The 12,098-nt window shown below is 35.5% G+C and overlaps 1 protein-coding gene across 10 annotated transcripts in view; it reads left to right on the top strand.

Annotated features, from left to right (window-relative positions):
* The window catches only part of DAAM2 (dishevelled associated activator of morphogenesis 2), a 242,941-nt gene that overhangs the window by 151,988 nt on the left and 78,855 nt on the right, over positions 1 to 12,098 (top strand). For all 10 annotated transcript variants that reach the window (XM_039337096.1, XM_039337092.1, XM_039337089.1 and 7 more), the window contains 2 exons: positions 7,272 to 7,346; positions 11,096 to 11,190. In XM_039337096.1, coding sequence (XP_039193030.1) covers positions 7,272 to 7,346; positions 11,096 to 11,190 — 170 coding nt within the window. The remainder of the gene's footprint in view (positions 1 to 7,271; positions 7,347 to 11,095; positions 11,191 to 12,098) is intronic.

Here is a 12,098-nt window from a genome sequence, read left to right as displayed (position 1 = left end):
CCCTATAGAGTGGTACAGCAATTCTACTCAGGGTACAGATATAAGAAACATTCTTTGATATTAGAGGCTTTGCCAAACAAATAATGATCTTATATTTATTTGGGGGAGAGAAAATGTTTTGGTACTTGAAAGAATCATGAACAGTCTATTTTGACTGAATGTTTAACATGTAATGTTTCTGTGGGTTATTTTAAGTAGGATTTTCCCTTTTTCTAAAATGCCTTTTATTTTGCTCAAAAAAAGTTAAAATCTAAAACTCCAACAATTTTTTTAAAATGAAGAAAAAACGCAAAGCAAACAAGATATTGAAAAAAGATACATTAAAAAGAAACCCAACACATATATACATATTATCTCCCCTAATTTAATACTGATTAATACATTACTACGATACTGGTTTCAAAACCTTCTATTAACAAATGGTTATTGTAATCAACTCATACAGCATCTTCTCCATCCCAAATCATCCCAAGAGTTAAAAGTAATTCATTCTGGATCGAATATCCATGTTTGTTTCTTAATACCATCTTTTATCAATTGTTGTTAATTAAATACAATAAATTCAGTCTCCACAATTGATCTATCTTCTCAATAAAGTCCAGATGAAATTGGTTTCTGATTAAGTGTCATAAAACCATTCCCCAATATTCTTCAGTCCTCTTAGGAAAAACCAATTTATCACTTCTCCTTTCAGATAGGCTTCTGCTAGAAGTAAAAGAATACAGGCTTGAATTTCAGAGAGGGATATGCAGTTGGTTCAGTTGATTCTACATTTGTATAGTCCATATATCTTTCCAGACTTTCCAACAAGTCTGCAGCTTTCAAATCTCATTCCTTTTGTGAATCTAATTTATTCAGAACTACATGCATCTGAATATTTTCCACACTCATTATCATTTCATCATTTTTTTTAAAAAAAACTTTCAACTAAAAATTATATGTTAACAAAAAGTTTTTCTTGTGGATATCAAATACTCTTCCTTGTCTATATTGCTCTATGTAACTTAGTTGCTCTATGTAGCTTAGCCAGGAAACAAAGAACACTGAAGCAGAAAAAAACAGAAAACATACTTTTGGGATATTTCGGTCTAAGATGAAAATAAAAAAATAAATTCCGAATATTATGCAAATTAAAAGAATGCAAAAACCTTGTGAGAGTCCAATATTAATGTAAATCAAATGAAAGCACTTCCACCATATAAGGACACACCCAGTGGTGGGATTCAAATATGTGAACAACTGGTTCTCTGTGTGGATGCTGCTTCCGGAAGTCCATTCTGGGCCTGGGCAACAAAAAATTAGCTACCGGTTCTGCTGAAGTGGTGCAAACTGGCTGAATCCCACCACTGGACATGCCATGTTTCCTTACAGGAAAATGAAAGTTCCTCAAAACAACATAAATCAAAAAGAAAAAGAAAAAAACAGCTAATGTCCAGCAGATAGTTAAATAAATCAGCATTCAACCAGCTGGTCAAACTTTAAAGATAAAAAGCAGAGTAAAACAGAAAATTCAAAAAGTGAAGTTAAAACCCAGGTGTGCTTAAGGAAATGAACTTCTGAAAGGAAGATGGATGACCAGTGACTTTCTGACCACTCCCAAAGAAAACTGGAATCTTCAAAACTTCTCTTCCCAGATGGGTTCACAGCCACCCAAAACCCATCATGGGTCATTTCTAAGTGCTCCCATTCAAATCCATGGAGCCAGCACTGCCAGAAAACCACTTTTGGCAACAAAAACAGCAAATCATCAGCAAGAGACAAAATATTTTTCAACTGAAAGATTTTTAAAATTTTGTCATTCTTTTTCTTTTTTTAATATATTTTATTGGTTTTATAATTTTAACAAAAAGTGTTTGGGTAAACAAAGATTCCAACATAAAATCACAGCTCAACTTAATACATTCACTATCATCTCTCTATTTCCCTCAAGTAACATAATAAATTTAATATATTTCATTTCTATCCTAAATTTCTATTACTAGTAAACCTGTTTATTAAAACTTTAAATCAATTTCAATTACCATAATCAGATAATGTTTTACATCAACATATTATCACTTCAAATACCTCTTGCAAATATATTCAAGTTCTTAATCCCTCTCATCCTTTTTTATCACCAATCTTATTTATTTCTTCTTCCAATAATAACTAGTTTAGTTAAAAAAAGACAATATTATCATATCTTATCAAATCATATTATTATACACAAAAATCTCTTAAGTAATTAAACATTACACATATATATAGTTATAGTCTTCTTACTTCTAAATCTAAATCATTATCCTTAATCTTTCAGCCAATAAGTCCATTTTTGTTACTTATAGTAGTCTTTGAATTAGTTCATTTCCATTCATTAAAGAAACCAAATTCCATCCAATTAGTTATCATACCATATCAAAACGTATTATTATACATAAAAATCTCCTAATTAATTAAGCATTTCAAAATTCCAGTCTAAATCAATCTATTATTCCAAGGAATGCATTCTTAGTCTCTATAAAGCCAAGTTTCTTTCGTCACTCCACATTTAACTTTCATATTTCCATACCAAACAAATTTCCATAAAACAAAAAAAGTCATCAAACTAAATTAAACACACATGAATATAATTGTAGATTTCTTACTTCTAAATCTAAATCATTATCCTTAAAACAATCCATAGAACCAACATTGCCTTTTAATCCATTAAACAATTTTTACTAATTTAAACATGGATTTATATAATTGCATTTTTTCGTTCTGAATCATTATCATTAAAACAATCCATGAAGTCAACATTGCCTTTTACTCCATTAAAGGTTTTTAAATTTGTTTTTCAGTCTAATTCTGGGTTTCTTTCTATGCCACACAGGTTTCCATAAAAACGCTTCCCTTTCAACCAATAAATCCATTCTCAATGCTTGTAATAATCTTTGAGCAAATGTATGTCCCTTTCTCTGCAGTAAACATCTTTTTTGTCTTTCAACCAATAGATCAATTCTTATTGCTTGTAGTAGTCTTTGAGAAAGTATAAATCTCTTCCTCTGCAGTAAACGTCTTTTTCTGTTCTCTTTGTGATATGGTTGCTTTGTATTTTGAAGTCTTAGTCTTTGCTTCTTCTGGTTCTCTAAGTTGCTGTAGAGGGGATTGTCAGATGAAATAAATTCCACTTCTATCTCTGTAGATTCCTCTTCTGGTACATTTTGATTTATGTCATGAACAGTTGTAACCTGGACATCAGTTTGAGCAAACAGAGTAGAGTCTCTGGATCTTAATTCTAAAATACAGTTTTTAAATGTAGCACAAATTTCTGCAGTGGCCTCATAAATCTTTTCCAATATAAGTGCACAGTTCAGTTGTATCTGAGGTTTCTCCATTTTAATACTAATACTTAAAAGGAAATCTCTTTTTCTTTTTTGTAGATGCTTTGTTTAATGTAAAAACATCCACCCCCACAGTTTCACAGGTGTACAGCTTATCTTTAATGTTTGAAGTTCATAAAAAAAGTAAGCAAAGTTACAATATTAAATTTTCGCCACTGGATGTCCTCAGTGAGTTAGGAAAGTCTTTTCCAAAAATCAATTCTTTTTTTCTGTCTTTTAAAGTATAATATGTATAGATAGATAGATAGATAGATAGATAGATAGATAGATAGATAGTAGAAATAGTAAAGTTCTTAAAAAGAAAGGAGAGAGAAAACCTTTTCCTTCTTTTTTTTCCTTTTTAGTGTCCAGCTTATAGCCTTTCAGTGTTTGTAAAATGCCTTTCTTCCCAAAAAAAGAGCAGAAGCCGCCTTTCCAAGCCAGGAAAATAATTTCAAAAGCTATTTACAGGCACACAAACAAACAAAAGCAAAACAGAGAGAAAACTAAAAAAAAATTCTCACCTGGATTCACCACGGGGGCACTAAAAGCTTAGATGTTTTCTGACTTATGGTCTGAAGCGGCAGGGTGATCAGCCATTTTCATGGCCAATCTTCTTCTCCGTCGGCCCTCAGAGATTCGTCCGGACAGCTGGAGGAGCTGCCGCTCCTTGTCAGCCGGACTGCAGCCTCCTCGACAGAAGTCGCACCCTCCAGGGTGACTTTGGACCCATAGAAGGGTCCACCGACGAAGGGAAACCTAGTCGACGAGGAGAGGAGTCTCACCGTACAACTAGTAACGCCACGAACCGCAAAATGCTTCTTATTGTTAAGCAGCCATCTTGAGGAGGAGTAGATTTTCCCCTTACTATTTTATAAATTTTGGTTTCTATGTGAAGTAGTTTAATCTAGTTCTGCTTTCTGCGTTACAGTAAAATAGGGCCCAGAAGTATAATTTCCTTCTGTTCTATACAATATGGTATATGTTGACTGCAAGGCTATTGTATGGAACTGAACATAGCTCTCATGGTTGAAATATTGTCACAGCAGTGATGAACGAGATACTTGCTTACATAGCAATTGGCATCTCTTGTTAAATTTTAATATTTACTTTTTATTAGACCTTTATCTCACTTTTATTACTGTATAAGTAACTCAAGCCAATGAACATGCATAATACTCCTCCCTCCACAACCATGTGAAGTGGGTTCGGCTGAAAAAGCATGATCAAAGTTACCCAGCCAGCTTACATACCTAAAACAGAACTAGAATTCACAGGCTCCTGGTTTCTAGACCAGCACCTTAAACTCTACACCAAACTGGTTCTTCCACTTGGAATTTAAAATGAATTTCTTACTTAGTCTGCCTATATAGTTGGGTAATTGTTTCCATGTAGTAACACCTGTGTGCAGTGGTGGGATTCAGCCAATTCGCACCACTTTGGCAGAACCGGTAGCTAATTTTTTGTTGCCCAAGCCCAGAATGGACTTCCAGAAGCGGCATCTACACAGAGAACAGGTTGTTCACATATTTGAATCCTACCACTACCTGTGTGCCTTTGGAAGGGAGGATTTATATGTTCCTTTGGTATCTTCTGTAGTGTGAAATATTTTTTTTACTCGTATCAAGTTGTCTTGCAGCCATCTGATATAAGATTTTTCTACTGAAACTAAGAATACTCAGTTTTGAATGAAAATAGCACCATTTCCCTAGAGATAAGAATTTGTGGGCTTCAAGTTGACAATTGATCATCAAGCATCTGGAAGAGACATGTTGTATGGACCATTTTGAAATGGCTTGTGTGTGTTTGTGTGTATATTTGCATGTGTATTATCCCAAGCTTTTGTTGTCTTGCTGTTGATGAAATGAAGAGATTTCTTCCATTTCATGCAAAATTCACCTGAATACTGAATTTTTAAATCTGATCTCATCTTCTGAGTTACCTGAAAAAAGGCTGGAGTGGCAATCTGTTTTCCCGTTTAGGAAAAAAAAATTGTCTTGATTGTTTTAGTTACTGATGTTTACTCTTAATACAATTAACAAGAAACTATAGAGAAATATTTGTGGGAAAACAAGTGTAAATTCTAGGCAAAAACCAAAGCCATTTTTATTTTTCTCTATATTGGACAACTATTTTAGTTGTCATGAATAAAAAGATATCTAACTCAAGTCAGATTTATTCTGGATTTTTTTTTAACAATTCTCTCTTTGTTCTTCATTGACTACTTTGATACAAAAGGATTTTATTAATAATATTTCCAATTCATGTTAAAACCTTTCTTTGCTAATGTAGAATCTGCTTTGCTGTGCATGGCACATGATACTGATATGCAAAAGGGAGAACAGAGGCAGGCAGGAATAGCAATAGCAATTGCCCTTAGACTGATATAGTAAATAGTATTGAATTAAAATCTCTAGACTTACATTTTATTACTGCTGGTCCAAAATGTATATGCTGCACATGTTCAAAGTCAAATCTCAGTTCAGTTCATAAAGAATAAAATCATAATTGGATAAAAAAAGGATGATTCCTTTTTTGTCCCAAATGCAGGCTTGAAGTAATGCATTTGACTGCAATTTATTTAGGCATTTAGATACTATTTTGACTCAGTTTCTGGAAAAGAGTGAAATGCCTCTGCATGTTTCTTTTTGGATGGAGTAAACAGGAAGGCTAAATGGAACAACATAAAGTGCAGCAATTTGCAACTAGTTTTTGAAACGACATCAGCAACTGTCAATGGGGAGCCTCTTGCCATGTCATGTTCTTGTAAGAAGCCAAGCCAAAGTTTATATTATAACAAAGAATGGCTTCACACTGTTTTGTACATAACAGCCTCACCCTCCTGTCTTTAGTTCACTGGAAAACACACAGTATATGTTGATAAGTAGCACAGCAGTATTTTTAGAGAGTAATCTTATCATTATTTGAGTACAGCAAGACATCAAGAACCTAATCTCTACTTGTTAAATGAAGTTCATTTCAGAGAGGACTATGTCTTACATGGTATCCTGTTTAAAAATGATTGGGATAATGAAAATAAAATTTGTTATTTAGTATGTATTGCTTGTTATGTATTAAAATATTTCCAAATACAGGAAAGCCGAAACTAAATGGCATGGTAGGTAAATAAGATTGTGGAACAAATTCCACCCCCCAGCAATATTAAAATGAGGAATCTTGATCTAGCTTAGCAAAACCATCTCAGTAGAAGCCATCTGGGGAAATGCATGTCTAATTGTGTGGAACTAGATAAAGCAAGGTATTAGGGTCTCTCAGGACCTTGGACAGATCCTTTAGGCAGGTTCCCCTCCGCCCCCACACATACAACTTGGAAAGTTGTCCCAGCGGGATGAAAGGATTTCTAATATGGATGTCTTCTTTTACCTACTTCCTCTGAAAAATGAGCTGTATCTCTTAAAGGTCTAATGGTATATTTTGTACTTAGAATATGTGGCGATGAGACTGAAGGTCCCAATAGAGCCATGTTGACTTGGCCAAATGATGCCCATGACCAGAAGTCACATTATTATCTCGGGTGAGAATGGAAAATAATCTCCAGAAAACAACAGGAATTAAGTGATTAGATGGGCATAGTCAAGAACTTCATCGTAATGAATCATATATTGCTGTAATTCTTAAAGTTTGTTTTTTGGCTTGGATATTAGGGCTAGAATGGGCTTTTGTTATATCTGATAAACCTGTGAATATGCAGGGGGAGAAAATGAAAACTAGAAAAAGCAGAGCTGATAGTGGTATTTGGTAGGAAAAACTAAGGTTTTAAAATGTTGATTCTAAGAAAGGTAGAGTTGTGATATTAGCATTTTATTTAATTCATAAACTGTTTTGAGATGACACTGCAGAAGACATCCAGGCAAATGGAATTGACTCTGAATCTTTGCTATATAATTTTTTCTTTATTTTCTGTTTCAGGAGCAAGAAGATCCTAACAAGCTTGCTACAAGCTGGCCAGATTATTACATTGATCGCATCAATTCCATGGCAGCAGTAAGTAGACTCTTTACCATCTATAAGTTGTTGTCTTGATCTTTCTAACTCTGTTTGATCTCTTCATCCCTAGTGCTCTTGGAGGGCCTAATTCTTAGAAATAATCCAGCCTCCCCACCTTTCTACATTTTCCTAAATTGCAAATCAGGGCTTTTCGATCTTTTCACCCACTGTACCATTTTTAGGATATGCAGCATCTGAGTACCACCAGTTGCCTAGCAAGGTGTCAAAAACTTGATGACCAAAAAAAAAAGAAAGAAAAAAATGATAAAGTACAGGTAGTCCTTGACTTACAACAGTTCGCTTAATGACTGTTCGAAGTTACAATGGCACTGAAAAAGTGTCCCCCAAGCCACAGCCGAGCAAGACACCTGCCTGCCCGCCTGGTGGCGCTCTTCCTCCTGTCCGAGGTTTTCATTGTTGTGAGCATTTCTGTTGAGGATTGGCAGCAAGGGTGGGGTGGGGTTTTTTTATTCCCCCCGTCTGCTGGGTGGTTGCAGCAGGTTTTGGTCACTTCACAAGACCCTGGGACACAGTGACCGACATAAATATGAATCAGTTGCCAAGCATCTGAATGTAAATCACAAGACCCTGGAGATGCTGCAACATTCCAGCTGATCGGCGCTTCTTCTGGGCTCAGCAGAAGCGCCAGGATCAGTGCTGCTTTCCAGCTGATTGGTGCTTCTTCAGGGCTCAGCAGAAGCACCAGGATCAGTGCCGAGCTCCAGCTGGAGCCTGGCGCTGATCCTGGTGCTTCCACTGAGCCCTGATAGCCCTGCAGCTCCAGCCATCTCTCGCTCAGGCTTGTGTGGTGCTGCCACCGGTCCAGCTCATTCCCCTCCCCCGCTACCACTTTTCTAGGATGGTTGCATACCACCTGCCAGGTATCAATGTACCACAGGTGATACCCGTATCACTGGTTGAAAAGCCATGTTGTAAATAGTCACAAAGCTTTTAAGCCAATGGTGCAACTACTACCAACTCAACCATTGCACCAGGCTTTCTGTCGCATGTCAAGGACTGTAATTGAAAAATGTATTGATCAAAATCTATTGAAGGAGAATTTCAGGAGTTCTAAGGCATGAGGGCTTTAGACTATTTGTTTTTTGTTTTTGCTTTTTACATCTCCTAAATCACGTAAAAGTTTGGCTTTACTTGGAGAAAGGGATGAGAAAAGAAGAGGCTATGGCTCTCAATCGGCAATTTTGTACGCCATCTCTAAGGTCTTAAATTTGTGGAAAGAAATGAAAAATGAAGGTGTTAGCTAGGAACTCATTTCTACCCTTCCCTTTTTTTAAAAAGGGCAAAATCAGCATGGCTTTATCTCTCACTAATTTTTCAAACTTAAAAAAGGCAACTTCACTAATCTTTGATAACAGAATAACAGAGTTGAAGAGACCTTGAAGGTCTTCCTGCACAAGCAGAAGATCCTATACCATTCCAGGCAAATGGCTGTTTATTCTCTTGTTGAAAGCTTCCAATGATGGGCATCCACAACTTCTGAAGGCAACCAGTCCACGGATTAATTGTTCTCACTGTTTGGAAATTTCTCCTTAGTTTTAGGTTCCTTCTCTCCTTGATTAGTTTCCATCTTGTTTCTTGTCTTGCCTTCTGATGCTTTGGAGACTAGGTTAACTCCCTCTTCTTTGTGGCAGCCTCTCAAATATTGGAACACTGTTATCATGTCACCCCTAATCCTTCTTTTCACTAGACTAGACAGACCCAGTTCCTGCAACTGTTCTTCATATTTTTTAGTCTCCAGCTCTGTAATCATTTTTGTTGCTTTGTTTTGATATAGTTTAAAACTTTCAAACTATCTGGTTATCTTTCTGTTCACTGTCTCTTCAATGTATCTAGCTATGGATCTGTGATCCCATGGTCCCATCCTCTTCTGTAGCCACTCACAGGCTATCCTGATAATTTTTTGGCCTGTAGAATAAATAAATAGTTCATGCCTTTGCTGGATTCAATGAGATGCAAGGAAAATAGGAATATTTTGTTCTTAGGAATTGCTTCTCTTACTTTGTTCTGAAGCACATGAAGCATTTGGTGGAATGGATCTTTGTATTTTGTTGTACTTATAAACATATGAAATCCTTATTGTTGCCATCTTTCTTCCCTCCTTTTTCAGGAATATAAAATGTTGAACAGTTCAGGTCATTCTTCTTTCTGTCTTCAGTAGCTTGAACTTAATAATGCAAGCCCCTTTCCTGTTTTATGAGAAGAAAGAAAAGTTACTTTTACTGTGTTGGTTTTGGAAACTTGTCACTACTTTTACTCCAAGTTATATTCATTGTGTAGAAAGGTTTGCAAACGAATGACTGAAGCTACTCTTTAGAACTGGGACTACCCCGAACATATGATGTGTTTGTGTCAAAGGCCAACAAGACAGCTGTTACGCATTTAAATTTCATAATTTAGAAATAATTTACTTGGAACGTAACAGCTTGATGGAGCAGAAAAGAAAATACATCTTTCAGTACACCTAACTCCACTTTGGATAACTTTCAGTTCAACCCACTTCTATAAACAATGGGGACAAAGAACAGGCAGTGCATGGAGGTTAATGTATAGGTAGTTCCTATAAGAATGATGTCAGATGTTTCCACTTTCCTTCTTCAGGTGTCAGAGTCATTGGATGAGGGGTTTTGCTTTTTTTAAAAAAAAAAACACGTACATTTATAAATTAGCTCTAAGTTATTTGATACTGTGGATACATGGCTCTTCCATCTTTAGGGATAAATCCCAAAAGCAAAGCCTGGTAGGAATAAGATTAGTTCCTTAATGGCAGCCACTATTAGAAAGCGATTGTCTGTAAGAGTATTTGGGGTGATTGGTTTAATTTTCATCTTGACAGAATCCTTAAGAGTTCAGTAACGGTAACTCTAAGAAAAAATAAAATTTCACTATAGCTTGTACTTGCAAAGGGCAGAGGGTACTTGTGAGTGAGCCAAGAGAAGAAATATAGAAGAAAGTACAGATTAAGATCCTTTTATTTTCTGAAAAGCCTTCCATTGAGATTGGTTTTTTAAAAACTTTTTTCTTGCTAGCTTTTAACATTTGGTTTAATTTTTTTACTTTCTTGCTGTGAAAGGCTGCCCTCTCTGCTAAGAGAGACAATTAGTTGCTTGGTTCAGTGGACTGAATTTGACTTTCCACAGAGATCAGTGTCAAAATTTTATTCCACATCTCTGGGCCAGTTGTGTAGCATACGGTACAAAAGTCAAATTGCTTCATTGACTGACCATCCTGAAGTGTAGACTTGTGTTGGAATATCCAACTCTGGATTCTATAAACTGCAAACACAAAGTGAGATGAAAAGTTTTGGGGAAAAGGAGTAGGGTATAAAGGGGTATGAATGAAAGAGAAATTTTAATGGGAACTTTATTTGAAAATTTTGTTTTTTTGTAACATGCTACTGTCAATGTCTGAGAATATTGGTGGTTTTTTTTTAAAAAAAAATTCTTCTTATAGTTATTTAAAATTAACTGCAGGTGAAAAATAAAATAAGCAAAGAAATTATAATCATGCCTATTTGAAATCCAAACTTTCAAAACCAGTTGGGGCTTCCTAGAAAGTAGAATCTTTTCTTTCAGCCCTGTTGCTGAAGGTTTTGTTTTCTTGATAGCATCCAAATGGTTTCTCCAACTTAATTGGACAGGTAATGCTTGATTAACCTTGAATTACTCAATAATTTCATCTTTTCTCCTGTTCTGATTCGTAACTCTTTCTTGGTCTCATCCAAACAGATGCAGACCCTGTATGCTTTTGATGAAGAAGAAACAGAAATGAGGAATAAAATAGTTGAAGACTTGAAAACAGCTCTGCGAACTCAGCCCATGAGGTAGGTCATATATTTTGCTTCCAAGATGCTTCTTAGGGTTAAAACTATCTATCATGGAAAAAATGTAAGTTACAAGATAATCCCTTCCCTTGTTCTCAAAATACCGTGTAGAAAACAGCAGGCTAATTGAAGTTACATTTTATTTTCTATTAGTATAATGTTTTAGAATGAGCTTAGAAAATCTATCTGCACCACTTTTTACTTTTAAGTATATGTAAGCTTACATCTCAAACAATTCTACAGTTAGATCTTCTTTGTCATCTTCCACCTGAACCATATTGGATATTGGAAACCATTTTTCTTCTCTCTAGATTTCTTTTCCACCCAGAAATTCTTCTGCTTTTCTGATAATCTACCTGATGCTTTCTTATGTTAATGCAATACATCATCTTTTCACACATTGTTTAAATCTCTTGCCAAAGTCATCTGGGCTTAAAGCCTTTCAGGATTTCAGGATAATTTGTGAAATGCTGAGCTTCTAATATATATTAACCAACATTAAAAATAATTTTCCACAAATCCTTGGCTTGTTTTAGTTTGGCATATGCACCTGTCTGTCTGTTCATTCATCCATCTGGGGGCTTTGGGGAATGGCAGGGAGGAGAGGAGAAAAGTGAAATGAGAGAAATAGAAGGACAATATGGGAAGTTTGTACATTGAAGTTGCTATAATCTGAACTCCTGTTAAATTCCATTTGTGCAGCCTATGAACACTTGTTGCACAGGATAAATCTCATCCAGTAGAATCTTGAATTGCGAAGCATAAAATATTAGGCAATCTGCTTTTAGTTTTCTGCATTAATCACTAGAGTTGCACAGAGATTTGTAGTCAAATAAAACAATTGCTCTTCATTTTGGTTCAGTACTTCCATGATAGAATCTTTCTGTATATCAGAGATGGAGAAATCA

The sequence above is a fragment of the Crotalus tigris genome, unplaced genomic scaffold (assembly GCF_016545835.1).
Source record: "Crotalus tigris isolate CLP2741 ecotype Arizona unplaced genomic scaffold, ASM1654583v1 scf7180000017668.6805642782:7212621, whole genome shotgun sequence".
NCBI classification, from domain to species: Eukaryota; Metazoa; Chordata; class Lepidosauria; order Squamata; family Viperidae; genus Crotalus; species Crotalus tigris.
This window is presented reverse-complemented; position numbering and strand designations above follow the sequence as displayed.